The sequence below is a fragment of the Calypte anna genome, chromosome 1 (assembly GCF_003957555.1).
Source record: "Calypte anna isolate BGI_N300 chromosome 1, bCalAnn1_v1.p, whole genome shotgun sequence".
Lineage (NCBI taxonomy): Eukaryota > Metazoa > Chordata > Aves > Apodiformes > Trochilidae > Calypte > Calypte anna.
Window position 1 is genome coordinate 81,859,994 of NC_044244.1, and position 19,570 is coordinate 81,879,563.

At 42.9% G+C, this 19,570-nt stretch overlaps 1 protein-coding gene across 3 annotated transcripts; it reads right to left on the bottom strand.

Moving 5' to 3' along the window:
* Positions 1 to 5,584: 5,584 nt before the first annotated feature.
* Positions 5,585 to 19,456, bottom strand: QTRT2 (queuine tRNA-ribosyltransferase accessory subunit 2). Of its 3 annotated transcripts, XM_008498358.2 has the most exons (8): positions 19,233 to 19,456; positions 18,265 to 18,320; positions 16,064 to 16,140; positions 13,196 to 13,405; positions 12,061 to 12,260; positions 9,353 to 9,504; positions 7,703 to 7,820; positions 5,585 to 6,886 (listed from the first exon to the last, which is right to left on the bottom strand). In XM_008498358.2, exons 1-8 carry the CDS (start codon positions 19,427 to 19,429, stop codon positions 6,625 to 6,627), a joined length of 1,272 nt encoding a protein of 423 aa, XP_008496580.2. In that variant the 5' UTR covers positions 19,430 to 19,456; the 3' UTR covers positions 5,585 to 6,624. The 3 variants fall into 3 exon arrangements, with proteins under 3 accessions (XP_008496580.2, XP_030308607.1, XP_030308608.1); XM_030452747.1 differs by lacking the exons at positions 16,064 to 16,140; positions 18,265 to 18,320; positions 19,233 to 19,456 and adding an exon at positions 15,315 to 15,328; XM_030452748.1 differs by lacking the exons at positions 16,064 to 16,140; positions 18,265 to 18,320; positions 19,233 to 19,456 and adding an exon at positions 14,812 to 14,822.
* Between the last annotated feature and the right edge of the window lie 114 nt (positions 19,457 to 19,570).

The window sequence follows — 19,570 nt, forward strand, 5'->3', positions numbered from 1 at the left end:
AATATTTTTTGAAGAGCACCCAATCAATGCCAGCATTTTAAGGAAGGATCAACAAGCTGCAGGTTGCTGATATAGTGATGCTCAGAAAACTACAAATAGGAATTAAAGACACCCAGAGGATGCTGATATAAATCTGATTAGTTTCAGCCAAGTGTGTGATGGTTTGCTGATGAAGTGAGGAGAGGCTGGCAGCTTTCAGTCTGCAAATGCTCCTGGATGTGAGATGTCTCATTTCCCAAAGAGAATGGGAAATGGTCTTCCTCAGACTAATGCAATGCAAGTACCTCAAATCTGAATTAGCCTTTGTATGAATGACTGAAGCAAACCTTTCTTTATCTAATGGTAATAATGAATTAACATGGTTGTCATCTCCTGGTGGTATCTTACTTCCTGATCTGCTGCCTCAGGAGCAAAGGAAGGCTCACAAGGCTATAAGCAATTCAAGGTGTGAGGGATCTGAAACAGTACTTCTCCAAAGCCGGCATCCAATGCTACATACATCTTGCTGAATGACTGAACAGAAGATATACCCCAGTCCAATCCTACCTTTCAACCTCAAGTGCTACTGATGCAGCTGCCCTCTGCTACTCTCCAGTCATTCTCAGCTCAAGATTGAGGGATGACCTTTCTGGTTCCACTTTCCTGGCACCACTCATGACACCCTTCCCTGGTTTCATACAGCCTGAAGAGCCAGAACAGGAGGCCATCAGCTCTGATGCAAACCACATCTTTGTCCAACAAGGATTTTCTTTCTCCCAGGCCCAGACAAGGAATTCTCCTGACCATCATTCTTGATTTTTGCCACACACCAGTGAATTTCTTCCTGACAGACACTGGTCTTATCTGATCCCTGAACGCCTCTGGAAATATGAGGCAAAGAAAAAGAAAGCCCCTAGAGCCAAAATAAAAATTAACATAATTAAAAATTGATTTCAGTACAATGATTTAAGAATCTCAACGAGACAAGCACTAGGCTGCCCTACATTTGGCAATGTGGGGAAGACCCTTCTGGTTCCCTCCTCTGGGGACTCTTGTCAGTTTCAGTAAATTTTACCCCTCAGCTGTAACCATGGTGAATCGAACAGCACAGATAAAGGCTACTTTCCACTGGGCAGAAGCACACTACTGGACTTTTCATCTCTTTATAGCACCCTATCCCTGTGGTGGAAGGGCTGTGATCCAGGTGGACTGCTCACCTTGCCGTGCCTCAGCTGAGAGGCAGCAGCGTGTCCCTCTGTCTGTGGAAGATGGGCTGATTGTTAATTCTGTAGGACTCCTTTGACTATTTGTGGTGGCACTGGCTGAGGGGAAACAGGAGACCCAGGTATCAGGGGTGAGTCCAGCACTCAGTTTCACTTAAGCCCCAGGTCTGAAGGCCACCACCTACCTTGTAGCCCTTTGCATTTGTGCACAGGAGTATAGCAGCCATTGCTGAACAACAGCAGAATGCTTCTTCCTCCTCAAGACATGCACAAAACAAGGGGTGTAAAAAGGTACATGCCAGTGTATTCTGCAGCTCAGTGTTGGCAATGCTACTTGTGGACATACTGCACAGCTCCCACTCCTTTCTTTGCTGGCCTTGCCAAATCCTAATCATCCTGTTTGCCTGTGCTGCTTCCTCCCAGATGCTCCATCTCCTGCTCCCTTCCTTGAAGATGCTACATCCCTTTGTAGATTTTGGCTGCTTGCCAGCCTCTGTTCTTTCCCATCCCAGTTCACTCAGCTTTTCCTGAGGAAAGCATCTAGCTTCCCCAAGGATTGCTCTCCTCAGGTGTTTTTCAGCACACAGTAGCATTAAATGTGACATATACAGCTCTGGTCTGGGCTCAGGACAGATTTGCAGCCTCTGCTGACCTCCTGCAAGATGTTTGCTACATCACTTCAATACCTTCCCTCATTACCTCATCAAAAAGCAAACCAGCCATTCTCCTTTGGAAGGAGGGAATGGGCAAAAAGCATTGCTACAAAGCCCTGTCATGACCCTCCTGTCATGCTTTGCAATACATGTTCAATACTTTGGAAAGGCAATCAGCTCAAGAGTGGAAAGTATCAGACACAGAGGACTGGAATAGACCCAGGAACTAGGGATGGACCTCAAAATGACTCCTTTCTTTTGTGAAAATTTCTGCTGGGCCATTATATCTAAAGAATATATTTGTTTGGGTTTTTTTCTTGACCACCAGTCTGCAAGATCAACCTGCTCTGCAAGTACAAAGTGGTGAGATACACCTTGTTCTGTAGATCCACAGGCATGAATTGTAGCCATTGCCTTTGCCAGCACCCTGGCCATACCCTTGAACAGAAAATACTTCACATGGTAGCAAGGGGATAGGAAACGCAGGAGGCTGGCTAATCCTGAGCTGTTTGGCAGATCCAGATGCCTCTATCATTCCTTTGTATATGGCCTTGTCCCCTCTACATTGATTCTTAAATTTTCAGGCTGAAGCTTGAAATAGCCCTGGTTAACCAGATAACCCCTTACTCATCCAAACCTGCGTTCCAAAGACCTCTGCAAGATGTTCAGAAACACAAAGAGCTGCCAAACAGAGCAGGATTTCTCTGAATTTTTTTAAATGATGGAGAGTGAGCAAGGCCAGGAGCTGGAGAAGGTATGTTAGAAGCATGACAGAGCATCCCACTGTGCTGCATCTTCACCTTACCAGTCTAATTAAATTGTACAGACAACAGCTGTACAAGTAACCAGGCAGTTCATCATCACCTCACCATAATCCAGGGAAGGTATTGCCTTTCCCAGCCAATATGCCACCAGGGAAGAGGCTGTGCATTCTGACAGACCCCATTCAAAATGGCAACATCAAGAGGGAAACAAGAAAATTTTGCTGCAGGAAGACATCAACCATTTTTGTGCTAGTACCAACCTTGCCAATCTACATCCATCTTCTCAAAGGAATTTAACTTCATTCTCTTTTTGTTTGAAAAGTCCTACCATGCCTACAGCATATACCTAAGGCAGGATGGTAATGTGTGCTTGAACATTTTTAACAGTCTGAAGAAGCAAGTGCTACATTACCAGAAAAGAGATGAGGTCCTTGGTGAGTTACATAGATTATCCACTACAAATAAGAGCATTAAAGTGGCCTGCACTACACGATCATCTATTTTGTGTATGCCTGCCATATCACAGAGGAAACTTCTCTAAAATTACTGAGAGTTATTTGGGCCCTTTTCCTGACACCTCAGTCTTTGAATCAAAAATCAGCAGGGTTCAGTAAGAATAAAACAAATAGCTATCCAGTGTTTAAAAGCACCTGTGAAACCTAAATGGAATCGATTTTTCTATGCATAAAAACCCCATGATCAGAAAGCCCTCTGGACCTAAGTGTTATAAAAAGAAATTGAACACCCTGGTGGAACACTTCCAGTCTTGGGCAGCTCCTGCAATCCTGTAGAACCACAGAAAAGCAGACCTGGAAACATACGAGGCTTGATACAACCTGTAATGGCCACCAAGTAATCTAGAGGATGGATGAGGTGAGTGAATGTGTGGTGAAAGACATTACATATCTGAAGGAAAGGAGAAAACATTTTTGTGATAGACCAATTTGATTTCTTTTTTTCCTTAACACATTTTAAAGCATACCTTTGAAACTGCTGAAGCATCTGCAATATTAAAATACCTCCAAAAGGAGCAAGTCACTGAGCAGAATATTGATGAGGCAGTCAGAAAGCCACAGGACATAGCACTTAACATGGCCCTACCAGTTATTCTCATCAGAAACAGAAGAGCATGAAAGGTTGTGTTTTTTTTTTTTTATCAGGGGAAAGGTATGCTAAAAGTTGCAAAGGGAAAGATGTTCAAGGGTCTAATGTTTTTGTAACACACCATCTCTTTTGTATTCTGCTCTGCTCTCTTGTGTTCTGCCATTTGGGGATGGATGGCAGGCAAGGATGTATTTGCAGTTTTCCATGCTAGGTAAATTTAGCACAGAAATTTTTCCACTCCCTCTTAATTTTCAATTTCACTTCTCTGTGAAAAGTTTAGTTTTCTTAATGTAGTTTTCTTCCCCCTATTAGGGCAAGAATTCTATTTTTGAAAGAAATTAGATCTCTGCTTGGAAATAAAGAAACTATAAGTCTGCATAAAAACGTTGCTTCATGTTTGCAACAGGAACTATGAAGACTGATGGATACATTGAAAATTTGTGTAGATACAACACATTAAGGTTGTTTCAGGGTTTGTGCAGCTCGTTACTGTGTTTGCTGGATAATGTTCGGATGTAGCTGGTCAAATTTTGCCCGGTAGGAAATCATTCACTTAGTGCAGCTCTGGTACACACATGCACACACAGACAAGCTAAACGGAGAACTGTAACAAGAAAACCTATCACTATGACTGCAGAACCAACGGGAACACAGCAGCACAGAAAGAATGGAAGGCCAGAAGGAAAAACAGAAGGGTTACTGAGAATGGCACATTGGGAGACAAAATTAATAAAGCCTAATGATTTGTAGAAGTGGGGCAGGAGGGGGAAACTGAATGCAACCAGCTCCCAAAGGGGACAAAATGGCATTTCCAAACCTAAGAATAATGCAGGCAATGAGAGGAGGACACACTAGCTAGCACTCCTTATCCTCCAGGTCTTCACAAAACTGTCCTGACAGACCTCTTGGACACAAGCATCTTGGTGCCCAAGTGCTGGGCTGATTCATGCAGTGATTTGGTGACTGTGAGTACAAGGATAAGAAAGGGTCACTGGACCAGAAGTTTTTAACTAGTCACTGCTGCCTCCTGTAAGGTTTTGCACTGACACTTGCAACACTGCAAAAACAGACACTGCAGAAACATGAGTTGCAAGGTCCCAACACTACCTTGTCCTACACTCCTCTCCAAAGAAGCATAAAACACTTTTTTTTCATTAGAATTTCTTGCCCTTTAAGATAGGCAGACCTTCTCCCTCATGCTGCATATCCAGGCCACCATCTCCAACATTTCCAGCACTGCATCAACATTAGCAATCATCAGGTATGTGTGACTGTCCTTGGGGTAAGATCATTAGTCCTGTGTTTTATATAGTTTCTATTAATTATTCTTCTTAATCTATACTTAAAAATAACAGTAAAGCAGTATTAATGACATTTCTTTAGGATCCTGTGGAACAGAAACATAGTGCAACAGAGTGGATAAGGCTGGAAGGATAGAAATGGCTCTGACACCATTGTGTAGATGCCCAAGGAGGTAGGGATGCAAAGGCAATGCAGACAGGGAAGATTAAGCTCCTTATACTTCACAGTAAAGTCATTCCGATGCAAGACACTATAACCTTAAAACATTGAAGAAATGCTGGAGAGCAAATGGCAGATTAATATTGAACTACTTTAAGGTCAGCACCTGCAAGTGTATTTCTTTTTAAGCTTCATTCAGGCAGTACAGGTCTTGTGGGGAGAGGGACAGGTGAGTGTCTTCCAAGTGAGCACTCCCAGGTCTATTATGGCATTCTTTTGAACCAAAATCTTTGGACCTCTGCTCCATGATCCTAATCCTAGATGAATCACGTCAGTTTCCAGGAGCCATCATCTTGACACAGTACACACACCACCTCTGGCACACATTGAAAAACCAGTGTAAAGAATAATAAAAAAAATTTATTGTTGCTTCATAGCATAAAATTAATAAATCCAGGATGTCAAAGCAAGGGGCATAAAAAAATGAACAAGAGGAATGTGATTAAAACAAGCAGCCATAAGGTTGTTTCTAAACACCATTTCCTGCAACACATTCCTTCCACAGCTCTATCTCACTGATATTTGAGCAGTCTGCTACTGACTGGTATTGGGACAGCTGGAAAGAATGGTACATTCATTATCATCCCCATGCTATAATATGGGAGTGAAATCTTAGTCCATACAAGTGAGAGGGTATAAAGCCAAAAAAAGCCTCTATAGCAGGACATGGATTCAACCCTCTCTTTTCTTTCTGGATGTAACATCACAACAGGGGCCTCCTGAGGCAGGGGTTTTCAAGGTCAGGCAAAGGTGGAGGGACTTCTCCTGGCCCAGAGAACAGTCTGTACCACAGGCAGCCTGAGAGAGAAGTATCTATACAGTTCCTTGTGCCACTAAACACAGCAGCACTTCCAGTCGGTTCTCTTCAGGGACAAAGATGCTGACAATGCCCACAAGGAACAGTGTGTTTGACTGAGGTGGGATCTCTCATCAAGGAGCTACATGATGAAAGAACAGTACCACTAGGATTTACTAGAAAAATAATTACCTGTAATATCCACTGGGTATGGAATGAGAGTCCCAAACAGCCATTGAGCCTTCAGGCAGCTGGATTAATTTTAACTATATGCCCTGCTGCTTCTTCAGTCACAAGTTCAATAATTTGTAATTGGAAAAAAAAGCTATCCAAACTGGTTTTGTGCGCTGTTTCAGCTCTTCCATACCCCAAGAATGCACCTAGCCAACTAACTGAAAAGGAAGTTTGAATAAGATCTTCCTTCCTTGTCAGCAAGCGAGATCATTTTCAAATGTTTCCTTCAATTCCATCCAGAAAGGAAGCGTTTTACTACTAACAGGTTCAGGTCACCCTGCTGGCAGTCCACCTTACACAGTCCCACAGGGTAAGGATGTTGCCTATAACCTCCTCTATCATCTCTGAACTCATTGGTCTGGCTTTGCATTTGCTGGGCCTTGAAGTGCCTGCTTGCAGACAAGTTTCTTCAGCTGATCCAGTTTATTGTCTCTTAAGGCATCCCGTATGGCACTGAAGAAACTGAAATAGTGCTGGAAGTTGTGCATCATGAGCAGGACACCAGCCAACAGTTCATGGGACATGAGAAGGTGATGGACATAGGCACGAGTATGTCTCTGACAACAGTAACAGCTGCATCCTTCCAGCAAAGGACCTAAATCATCTTGGTACCTAAGGAGGAAGCAATGTTGGACAATGTTAGGCAAGGCAACTCATTCAAGCAATTAAGTCTCCAGTTACTACCTGGGCTTTTGCAGAACCTGAGCCTCCAGCTGCTGTAGGATTTGCTGTCATCTAAGACCACCAGCCTCACTGGCACAAAGGACTTCGTATAGCATGTCAGAACATATTACAGAGCCAACAGCTCCACACATCTAAGTCAATAACTTTGACTACATCACTGCAGAGAGAGAGGCCTTATGTGTGCCTTCTCTAGCAGAAAAGCTGCAGTACAAGACATGCCTTGCTAGCTATCACACAGTCTGTGCAGGAGAAAGCTACCAGAAACAAAGCTTTACCAATTCCACTATTCACAAAACAGAGTTTCCCCTGTGCTAGGAGATGCACCATTCTCAGAAAGTGGAGAGGATCAAGCAAAGCAATACAGTTGTCTATGCAGACAGTAGCTGTGGAAAAGAGAAGGAAGGGCAGGTGCTAACACTGGCCAAAGTTTTGTCAAGTACCCAGAAATGACAGAATCGTTCTGCAGCTGCCCAAACTGAGTCAGAAAGTGGAGTTTAAACTCTTCAGAGTTTAAATAAAATCTAGCATTTCTAGATGACCCTATTAAGATGCAGAAGACCAAAAGATGTCTGATAACAAACTAAAACACTTGTCCAGTACTCTCCAGTCCCAGAGTACTGTTCTTCAGCACATTTATGTTTTATTAAGTCTCCCATCCACTGACCACATGAAATCAAATACACAGCACAAAAGCATCATACACAGCAACATAGATGCAGGTGCCCTCCTCACAAACTCACGTACCTTTTGTCCTTCAGAAATATCTCAAATGGTGTCATTTCTGGGTCAGCTTTGCAGATTTCATCCTGGTCATCTTCAGTACCAACCTTCTCCAGGCCCTGGGCCCCATTTTGTGTTAAAACTGTTTTAAATAAAAAGACAACAGTCTTTTACAAACAGGCAGCAAGGGCAGAGGAAGGGTAACAATCTTACAGTAAGTGTTTCTGATACTCTTTTGCAAGATGAAAACTCCTGCCACAAGTTTCCACTTCTTTCCTATAGTAAGCAAGTATTTTTCTTTAATTGTCATAGATTAACTAACACAATTTTAGATTATTAAAACATCTAGAGACAAATGAAAACAGCTCTACTAAGCCTACTGAAGAGTCAGAGCTGAAACAACAGTATAACTTTTTGCTGCTCTACTGAGCTGAATTCTTAATAAAATTTCAAAAATATCTCCAGTCTGAACTGCATGCTGAATAGAACAAAAACACCTGAACAAATTGATTTTAGTGAAATTTTGCTAGGGTCCACAGGCAATTCATCTGAATTCAATCATTTTACTTTCCATGGTGTCACGAGGCTCAAGAGATTTAGATGCCTTTATTTTTTATTCATTTTTTTAAATAAAAGAAGATATGGGAATTAAGAGAGGCTGGTAGCACAAATGCAGAAGATATACATTCCACATCTGCCTTTTCAGCAGTCAGCAAAAATAAAAAAAATCACACCATAATTTTTTAGGTTTACATTTTTAGGTTTGTTCTTAAGCAAGAAACACATATAAAAACATCAGTATTTTTGCACAGTCCAAGTCTACTGAGTGTTACAGAGGCAAATTCTGGGTCCTTGCCCAGAACTCTTATGATTTAAGAATAAGGTGAGACCAGGTAAAGAATAAACAAAGAAAAGGGTTAAAAAAACAGCACACAGAAACAAGATGTTCAGCTCTATTCAGCTGGTTATGAACTATCCATCCATGAAAAGCCACTAGGTTCCACCCGGGAGGAAAAATGTGAGATATTTTTCTGCATTAAAAGAATTTATTAGGCAAAAAAAAAAATGGCTGCTTGAAACACATTTGATAGAACTTTAATTGGTGACACACAGGCACCCATCTCAGTGTAATGAAGTAAGGAGTTACGAACACCTCCTGTTTTTTTTTATATTAACTGATGAATGCAAGGACAGAAAGGATAGCTGCACACAGAAATGGGATCCCTACCTTTTGTCAGCTAGAAGGAGTAAGGGACTTAAAAAAATATATTAAAATAGGCACATTCAGGTCCAAAGAGCAAATCAGATCAAGTACCTAACATCTCCACTTAATAGGCCTAGCCATCACTACTAATAGTAATAAAAAATTTGCCGGTGCTGTCAAGCAAAAACACCTTTCTTCAGTGTTTAATAAGTATATAAGCATATTTTGGCTAATTAGACACTCAGATCCTAGCCTGAGGCCTCAGGTTCACCTCAGCAGTCTTAACATCAAAATACCCCACCTTCAAAAGCAACACTTGACAGTGGAATTCCAATTTTTTTTTTTAAATGGTTACTGCACTTGTTTCAGGAACAAAAAACTCAAATACAGATTCCTCCAAAGCATGAATTATGCTTGTCACAATACTGGTTGATACAGTAAAAAATGGTAATGACCATCAAGGAGCCTACCTGTTGCTTCAGTATCTGGATGACAGTCGTAACTGAAAACCAAGGCACAGCCTCGCTCTGTCACTTGGAAGGGAAAGAAGCTCTCAAAAATGTCCACTCCCCTTTCAATGCACTCAAGCACCTCATCTGGTTTGCCTACACCATGGATGATTCTGTAAGACACACAAAAAGGCAAATCTAGCATAACCTGAGCACCTGAAGGAAAAGATCCATGTACAGCACATGTGGTTTATCCCCCCCGCAACTGTTAACCAGAAGGCAAGTGGGTACAACAGCCACCACTCAGAATTCTCTGTGCTTCCATTTCCCCACCTCCAGCCTATCCAGTACATGGCAGGCTTTTCTTTATCTGCCATTTGAAAGGCAGCAATCATCCTTCATTTAGCCCTGAAAAACTTATGTTTGAAGTGATTTGGTTTCTTTCACACAGACATGAACACATGGAACAGATCTTTTCCTTAGTTGTGTTTGTGCCCCAGGGAACTACAAGATTCCAGACAGGTGGACCCCTTGGCTTGGCATGTGCTTTGGGAGACAGCCTAAAAGGACTTGATCAAGAGCAGCAGGGACAGCTGTAGATAGTTGGTCAAAGATACAAGTCCTTCAGGTGACAGCCACATTATGGAGCACTTGGAGAACAGCCTGAAGGAGAACACACTAATGTTATTGGAAAGAGAACAGTTCCCTGCTTTATTCTTCACTCTTCTTTACACTCTACCTGCTCAAATGATTTAGACAAAAACCTAGGCTGTAACATCTCCTGGGACATGGCATTATGAGCCAGGAAGAGCCCAGCTGGATTACCACCAATGGTAATAGGAGAACCTGCTGTTAGCCAGAGTTATCTGGCAGCTTCCCTGAGTGTGGGGGAAGCAGAAGAGAACAGAGCAGTGTCTGCTCTCCTGCAAGTGCACGGCTGGGCTGACAGAAGCAGAAGCTAATGTAGGGCAATGATCTAAACAGATAATTAGGAAAATACACAGGGGCTGATAAATGAATTCACAAGGTGCCATTTTTAGTCACTTTTCTAAGTACTCCAATTAAATTGATGAGTGCAGAATAAGGTTGGGACAAGTTTACAACACAAGTGTCTTACGTTTAAGCCTCTCATGGCAAGGAGAAAATTATAATAGTTAAAACAGCATCTCTGCATATATGATTAAAACCCTTGCTGAATCTTATCTTTGCACAGGTAGAAGAAACATTTTTTCTTGCAAGGGTTCTGATGCTCTTTAAAAGGAAAATAAATTTTACCAAAAGACTTCAGCACTTTGGGTACATGAAAGGACCCTACAGAGTACATTCACCACATCATTTCACCACCACATAAAAGCTGCTCTTCACTCAAGAAGCAACTGAAAGTGTTTGCCTTTTAGAGAATTTCATACTAGGGTAGAACATAGCTGCAAACCGACTTCTCCAGCCAGAATGGCAAAGGTGATTCAGGAAAGCAGGATTGTCTGAAATTTACTTGAGGTACTTACAAGACCCCCAAGGGCTAAACAGCTTTCTTCCTACAAAGAGGTCAGAAACATTTGTCTTAACCAGACAAGCAAACTGTTTGATAGATGAGACAGATGCACTGGTAGCCACTAAGGTTAGCTGAGCAGATTGGTCTCTAATGCTCCCAGGGGATCTTTTTAAGTAGCTCAAACAGACAGGACAGCAACAACACAGCAAGCCTTCTAATTGTCAGGAAAATTCAAACCCCAGGCGCTGCTAAGCATGAACAAGCTGCAACACCAGACACATGCTTTTGAATTTAATTTCCTTTTGAACACCATCAGGTCAGAGCAATGCTCAGCTAGCAGAGGGCAGCACAGATACAGAAAGACAATGGGGCCCGAGTCACTCTCTTCATGAAATGATGAAAAAAGCACCCATACTATTTCCATTGCTCTTGTAAGAGCAACTCAGGCAAAAACCTGCATGCTCAATCCAATGATAAGAAACCCATGTACTTCTGAACCACTGGAAAATATTAGCACACATTTTCCTAAAGTCTTTAGTTACTGTTAGTTATTTATAAAAGTCAAGAGCACTGCCACTCCTGTCCCGTCTCAGGCATGCATCTAATGGGTACAACTAACAACTGAGAATGCACAACTCAGAATCCCAGTCCAAGCAGAGGAAACGATTGCTTTGGGCCAGGCTGTATCACCTCTGGTAGTTCATAGCCTTGGTGCCTCAGGTACTAGGTCAGATCTGGTTGCCCTAATATCATGTAAGCACTGGCTAGTTCTGCCAGCACCCTTCTCTGCTCTCCTTCAGTTCAGACCAGAAAGGACTGGAAACAGGGCAGTTTTTTCTGAGAAGAGGTCCCTGTAAAATAAGTTGACAATAATGTTCTTGTTCAAGCTGAACTTCAGGTAAACCTTGGCCTCAGAGATGAAATTTAAGCAGCCCAGACGTATTTCATACCTGTAATTCTTCACAGAGATTACCCTAATTAAAATTTGATTATTCTCCAAACACTGGGACTACTAAAAACACACAGCATGAGGGCAGCCTGACATCAGTTACAGCTAAAAATTGAAGCTAGGGTTGAAGACTGCAGCCTGACATGGGGTAGAATTCATGCAGTCTGTCACACACACAGAGCTCTGCAATACAGTGATTATTTCCTACAGTGATATTGCACAGCAGCCTGTAGATGCTACTTATAATAGGACAGATGGACTTCTTGGGATATTGCCCACACAACTTACCTTGGTTTATCCTCTGGCAGCTCTGCTGTGACAGAAGCTATCAGATTCAACTTGGTCTCTTTGGCCATGGCACATCCCTGGAAGCCATCTAGCAGAAAGCCACCCACAGGCCGCTTGGCAGTCTCCCTGGCTGATCTGAGCCTCTCCTCCAAGATATCTCCACCTTCAATTGCCCCAAACATTACACTTCCTTGTAGCTCCTGGCCCAGGAGAAATATTAGAGTGTTAGAAGTATTAGAGTATGCTCTGCCAAAGACACACAAGACATCTCACAGCCCAGACTCCAGATGCCTGCTATTTAAGCCCTACATTCCCAGGAACTTGCCAGAGACAGTGCTTTGTCCTCAGCTAGATTATACAATGTTGTGCGGGGAATACTCTAAGTGTAAGGTAGAAACGACATCAGTAGAGGCAAGATTCTTACCTTACCTTAACACTAACTCATAAAGAATTTTGGTGCCATTCTGTGGTGATTTGTGTGATTAAACTGAATGCAATCACCACCAATCATCTTCACGCACAGCTTTTTTTAGGTAGCACCTCAGCACCACGTGTGTTCATGCAGAATACAAAGCAAGTGCTGTTATCCTGGGTGTCAACATCAGATCTCACAATGAGTTGTCTTTCAGAGGATTCCAGACACCCATCTTCCTTTCTGGTACAGACTCTGACAGTATGTCCCTTTTCACCACAAAGGAGGTACATTTCAAAGCTGCTGGAAGAAATAAAGGATAGCACTGGCAAATTCTAGCAAGTCCTCCCTCACTTGGAACTGATGAGAATTCAGAACAAAAATATGTGTTTTCTCAATCTGAACAGGAAGATCCTACTTTGCCCACATAAATAGCACAAAGATGAGTGAAACAAACACACTGCAGTCCAAAAGCAGAAAAGAAAAAAAAAAATAGTTCTCAACTAGGAGAGTTAGCTATCCTGGTGCAGGAGGGAAGTTAAAAAAAAGATGTCAGAATGAAAACACACCATGCTACTGGCATAAAAAAAACTAGTGACCGTCCTGGACATTCTCCAATATGTATGTGTGACATCATTTCCTACATCCTTGGACTTGCCCAGGATGCAACACAGACCAAAACACAGCTGTGGTGCCATTACCTTAATATTTTTGAGACCTTACCGGTGATTTTTCTTGCACCTGGAGGCAAGCATCCAGGAAGGAAAGTGTCCGATCCACAGACTTCTTGGCCCTTTTTCTACTACTTTCCCCAGAAAAGGTGTCTCCATCAGAGAGGCACTGGAACCAGTCCGGCTGGATGGCCTTCTGTATGTCCATGAACTTGGAAGCTGTCACTTCCATGCGCCCTGAGGTTCCCCACAGGGACACTGTCTGTCAAGCAAGAGTAGGGATGGATGTTGGTTACAAAGGTTAATAGATCTTAAGGGTCAAAGAAGAGAAGGAACCAGTCTCGTGAAACACCCAATACTTGGAGTGATACTTTATAGGTAAGTTCTCTGGGAGCATGGCTCAGTTGATCAGCTGTACTTGGCACAATAAATGAAAGAAACCACACTCAACACAGTGACTTATCCACAGGTTTGGAAGTCTCTGAGATAGAGCAGCTGGTCTGTAATCACACAGATTTCTAGAACTGGGAAAAAAAATTTAAAAGAATAAAAGATTTAATTGCCAAAATTATGTTGTTGTCTCATGAAAAGCAGCGAAGGCTGCAGTGGGAAATATAGCTCCCCAGTTCTCTTTACAGAATGCAAAATCAAGAAACCATTTCCTCTTCTAAACAGTGAATTCATATCACCCATGTGAATGTATGTGTTTATATAAACCACACAGACAAACTGGGAAAAATACAAAAAGTTGTTAGGCAATTTAATCTCCAATGTTATTGTAGGTCCCAAATACAGCCACTAAAGAACAGATTGAAATACCCATCACAAAAGAAACACACAGGTTTCAAGCAGAGCCAATTTAAGAAATGGCAGGCACTCATTAGGATTTTGCAGTCTTCTCAGTTCCCTCCACATGCTTTTCATTCTGTGCTCACACGGGCCCCCATCCTCCATCATTATGCCATGCTGCCCTCAAAAGATTTTAAAGCAAGACAAAAACACCTGTACAGAAAGGTTATGTTACCTGAACACCTCTGGACCAGCAGACATGACCACTCAATTCACTAAACATTCAGTCACAAAATGCTGCTGGAGCCACTGCAGAATCTGTAATTAACCTGTGAGTGCAGCTTGGCAGATGCTTTTGTTGTAGTATTCTTAAGACCTGTGACACTACTGCTCCAAAATTCTAAAGGTGTACTCAGGCAGGTTAAGTATTAGGCTCAAGCCTGTTAAAAGTTCATTCTTTTCATCGCCATCAGTACTTTTTAAAATGAGAAATGGTTTTCAGGTATCTAAGTAGCTTGTAACTTGAGGTGTTATGGGGACTTTTGGGGGCTTGAGGCTTTTAACATATTCTTCTAGCCCACGCCAGACAGATTAAGCAATGCAGTTCTCATGCATACTAATTCATACATTGAATTTGATCACGGGGTGCAAAAAAAAATTAGAATGTTATTTTTTGTCCATTCTCCATAAAATATAAAAAAGATTGCATAAACACAACACACATCTATTGGCTATTCATCCAACTCTCCTGATTATTTTTGGCTTCATCAGTCAATTTCACTAATTCTGAGTAACAAAGAAATAGACAGTAGTAACATTTTTATAAATTTTCCATTAAAAAAAAAAGTATTCCAGAGGAGAGAGATTCCAAATTAGTACCTGCAAAACAACTGGAATGCAGAAGCTGCATGTTATTCTGCAGCAGCATGTTGGCCAGTTAGTACCTGCTGCCTCATGTGAGAGCATCAAGGAACATCTGGTGAAGGCAGGCAGAGGGAAGTCAGAACTGTTTGAGCCACAGGGCACAGAGTGTAATCACATCCAGTTACCTTCATCCTGCTCTCCAGAGGAAAAAAAAGCTTCTTTAATAAATAAAATAGCCCTGAGGCTTAAAGAACTGACCATTATCACATGATTATGTAAATCCAGCCTGTGCCAAGCTTTGTGCCACAGAATCCAGAGCTTTCTGTCCCATTGCTTTCTAAAAGGTTCTGAAGTATTTGACAAATACAAATATGCTGACAAAAAGTGTTTTCCAGCATAGATCCAGCTCCAGAAGGCATTGCAACAAGGTGACAAAAATTGTCACCAGCTTACAAAAAAAAAAAAAAAAAAAAGGCAAACCAAACCTGCAACACCCAGGCTTAGATGGCTGCTGTCACCTCATAGCAGCACAACAGTGAGTCAAGCTTCAAGCAGCTCCTTCCCTGCCAGGAGAGAGAACTCAGCCATGGTTGACAGCTATCAACAGCTGGATGGCAGTAGTTATCCTCCATCATTCAGCAACTTTTCACCAAAAATGACCATACTCAAACAGGCCTTGGGCCTGATCATATCTGAACATGTCCCAGGAGTGGCCCCCCTCTAGGCCAAAGCTGTGGCAGGCAACATGTACATCTGGGGATTGCAAGGGTAACACAGGTGCCTGTAGAATGAAATGGGCCAACATCAGCACGACTACCTGGATTGCTGGGCTATATTCCTGCAAATACTAACTTCTTGCACTTTGTGGACTTGTAGCAGACTGTAAACACACACAGAAGTCCAGGTTTACTGCTTATCGGTGGCATCACGATACATTTGTACAGCATATAAGCTAAAACACACACATTTTCTTTTACTACCATATCAACCACAAGAACATGAATTACAGAGCTCTCTTTTCTATCTGCATTGCCACTTAACTGTTCAGGAACTGTTCAGGGAAGGTGCTGCCAAGTAAGAAAATACCCAGCTTTATTTAGTTGGAGGAATGAGCATGTAAATTACATTCCTCTGTGCAAATATTTATTTTTCTATAAAGCATTTAAAACATCTTGTGGCTGTCTAAGCACACCCACACAAATGAGGGGAAGACTAGCAGCTTTTTTTTGGGAACCTTAAGTTGATTCTTACAAGTCAGTTACTTTACCTTGTTGGTGTTGTAGCCAGATGGACAACGAGTGACTGGGTCATGAAGGGAGCAGTACAGCACCACGTCTGGCATCCCTGGGAACAATGACAGACAGAAATTCATGAACCAAAACAAAGATAATAAAAAAAATAGTTTGTAAATTTGTAAAAGGGAAGAGGGTAGTCTCCCACATGGAAGTACATCCCTTTGTAAAAAAACCCAACCAACCAAAAACCCATAAAATGTCCATTTGATCTCTCAGCACCAAAGAAGGCAAACTTTGCCTCCAGCTTTACTATCTGGAGAGAGGAGAGCACAGCATCAGGACAAACCTACACAGCTCCTTTGAGATTTAATTATGCTTCTTCTTGATTAATGCTCCTGCTACTGAAATTAGCTAGACTCAACAGCTGATTCACTTGACCACTCAACTGGTACGTTGGAGACATCTGACACCTGACATCATCTAAACTGAGCAACAGCCTCAAGTCCAGGACTTTCAAGGAATGACATTGTATAGCGAGAGAAACAGATCAGCTACAGAAATGAGAAATTTATCATCCCTGCCAGATGAGAGGCTTCAAATGCCATACAGAAAGGCAGATAGCATGTCTCAATGGTGAATCGTTTTCTTTTCACAGATAGGGAGTGAAATTGCTGAAGCCTCTGAAAATGTTTCAGATAAAGTTTCAGATAAGGCTTCTGAGAAGTTTCGGATAAAAGAGGATTTTCAATTTTTCTTGAAGGAATAAGTTGTCCCAAGGCAAGCAAGTTTACTGATAGTTGGGTGCAAACTTCCTTTGGGAATCCAAACCATAACTCTGCTTATGTAATCAAATGCACATCCAAAATCTTGATCTCCTACTTAAAGTCTCCATAAATAAGACAAAAATGCTAAAACAATTTTAAGAATTACTAATTCATAAAAATTTTCACAATTTTCAGTACAAGTATTAGCAGCTCAAAAATTTTCTTACAAAGTCCACTAGATTCTGTACATAAAGAACTGTCTTTACATCATAGAAATTAAGCAGACACGCCATCACTTTAACAAGATTTACTCTGTACTCAGAGTAATCCAAGATACTTAAACAAACAAAACATTGCAGAGAAGCAGCTTGTTGACCTGGCTGATCATCCTCTAGTTCTCTGAGCTACCTCCACAGATATAAAAGCTGTTTATCATACGGATATTCACATGAGGTGCTACCTCTGCATGCACTGCACAGACAGGTTTCTTCACCACATGAGTCTGACAACTGTGATCCTGGCTGCATACTCCATGCAGTCAGGCCTCAGTGATCTATTATGACAAAGAGAAAAATTCTGGGCAGTCACAACTGTCCAGACTGAGCATGACAACTGCTGCTTTACTGAGTCTTATCAGCAAGATGTTAAGATAAAGGTATCATCTAGGAACTGTATCAAGAATGGAGGTGAGTATATTCCTAAAACTGCCTGTTTAATGTGGAAAAAATGAAGAAAATACAAGAAGCAAGTACAGTCTGACTCATAAACTGACAGAACAGAAAACAGGGAAAAAACCCAAGCTTCCCCACCTTCTCTTTTAGCTAGTCAGAACTCCTGCAAATTTAACACGGGTCCTTCCGCTAACAACCTGTCAGAACAGGAACAGCTTGGAGGCATAAGTGTCTGCCTGCTGAAACTGATTTGATGTGGGGTGCCTTACCTGTTTATTCTACTGGATGAAGATTTCCTGCTGGAAATCATCAGATGCTATGTAAGAATCAAAAAGCAAACAGCTTGAGCAGAAAGATACTGTCAGGAAATCTATAAGGACAGCTCTGTGGGGAAGGCCATTTTCATGAGAATCTCTAATTCCCCTCATCAAAAGTTAGAAACTGCAGTTAATAAGATTCATTTGCAGCAGGGTCTGGGGGCTACATTAAAACATCTCTCAGTTCTAGTCTCAACTTTTGGGTTAACCCCATCCCAGGTGATGCTGAAGCCCCCAAGAAGAAGGCTGGGTGCAGAAACAGAGAAATAAACCAAAACCCAACATTTCTGTAGCCTGTTTGATGGACTTCTAGCCATACTACTGAAAACACATATTTCAAGTTTTCCTTAGTGCCACTTTGGGTGAGAAAATACAGAAATGTGAAAAGCCTATCTCTTTTTTACTACCATAATGCCTAAAAATGCAGTGGAATCCATCTTTGTTACATGTCCAGGCATAGAAGCAAATATACACACTTTACCTATAAACTTTGCAGCTCCTTCTTTATATTCTTCCAGGACATCATGGATTTCTGCCCTGCATCCAGACAGAGAAAAACATCAACCAAGCAAAAATCTGTCAAGAAAGATTGGTAGTGTCCTAAGGCTTCTGTTCCCATACTTAAGTGACCATGGATTTGTTTAGACACTGATAGCTGCCACCTAGCTACCAGGCAGCAGAACTGAGGCAGAGACACGAGGGCCCGAGAATCACAGCTTACAAATCGGAACACTCATAATTCTGTGGCAAAGGGGCAGAGCTTTTACCCACACTGACCACTGGCTTGCTGGACATCACGAAGCGGCACCGTGACTTTTTGGGTAGCACTACAGACGAGAGTCACTCAGCAACCAACCAACATGGGGAGCGCAGAGCTTCTGACAAGCCTCACGATGCTCATCATAGAATCAGCTGGGTTGGAGGGGACCTCCAAGAGATCATCAAGTCCAACCTTTGCTCCACTACCGCCGCGGTCACTAGACTATGGCAGTAAGTGCCATATCCAGTCTCTTTTTAAGTATCTCCAGGGACGGAGAATCCCCTACTTCCCTGGGCAGCCCATTCCAGTGTTTGACCACCCTCTCCGTAAAGAAATTCTTTCTAATATCCAACCTAAAACCCCACCTTCCCTTTCAGTTGCCACTAAACTCGTTTTGAGCGCCGCATGCTCCTGCTCCTGGTTATTCTGCTGGGTTTGTGTCTTAGCGACCTGTGAGGGGTTTAGTTAAAAGTCGCTCAGAACTTAGGCGGCCCCTCAGGCCCTTTACTTGTGCCCCACTACCTCACCGCGCCTCTCTCCCGTGGGGAAGTAACTTCCAGGTTGTGCCTTTGCTCCCGGGGGAGCGCGAAGCCCCGCTTGTCCCCACCAGCGTCGCGGGGGCTCGCTAAGCCTCACAGACCTCCCCCCCCCTCCCTTCCCCGCCCCGCTTCCTCGGCCGCGGCACTCACATGGCGGGCAGGCTGAGCTGGGCCACGGCGGGGACGCCGGTGACCGTCTGCAGGTTGTCGTGTGTCAGGTGTGGGGCCGAGCCCATCCGCGTGTACAGCAGGCAGCCGGGTAGCGCCAGGGCGGCGGCCCCGCTCCTACCCAGCCCCACCAGCGTCCCCAGCCGCCCGCCGCCCGCCCCGCACAGCTTCAGCTTCATGGCGGTCCCCGGAGCTTTGTTACCGGCCTGGGCAGGGGCGGGAGGAAAGGAGCGCTGACCTCCCCGCCGCCCCAATCGCCTCCTTCGGCATCATCACCCCGCGCCGGCGGGGAGACACCTTCCTTCCCGCCTTCCGCCGCG

Coding starts and splice junctions, on each gene's coding strand:
- QTRT2 (XM_008498358.2), bottom strand. CDS start 19,429: ATGAAGCTGAAGCTGTGCGGGGCGGGCGGCGGGCGGCTGGGGACGCTG. Junction 18,321..19,232: donor CAGCTCAGCCTGCCCGCCAT/GTGAGTGCCGCG, acceptor GTCTGGATGCAG/GGCAGAAATCCATGATGTCC. Junction 7,821..9,352: donor TCCAGATACTGAAGCAACAG/GTAGGCTCCTTG, acceptor TATTTAAAACAG/TTTTAACACAAAATGGGGCC.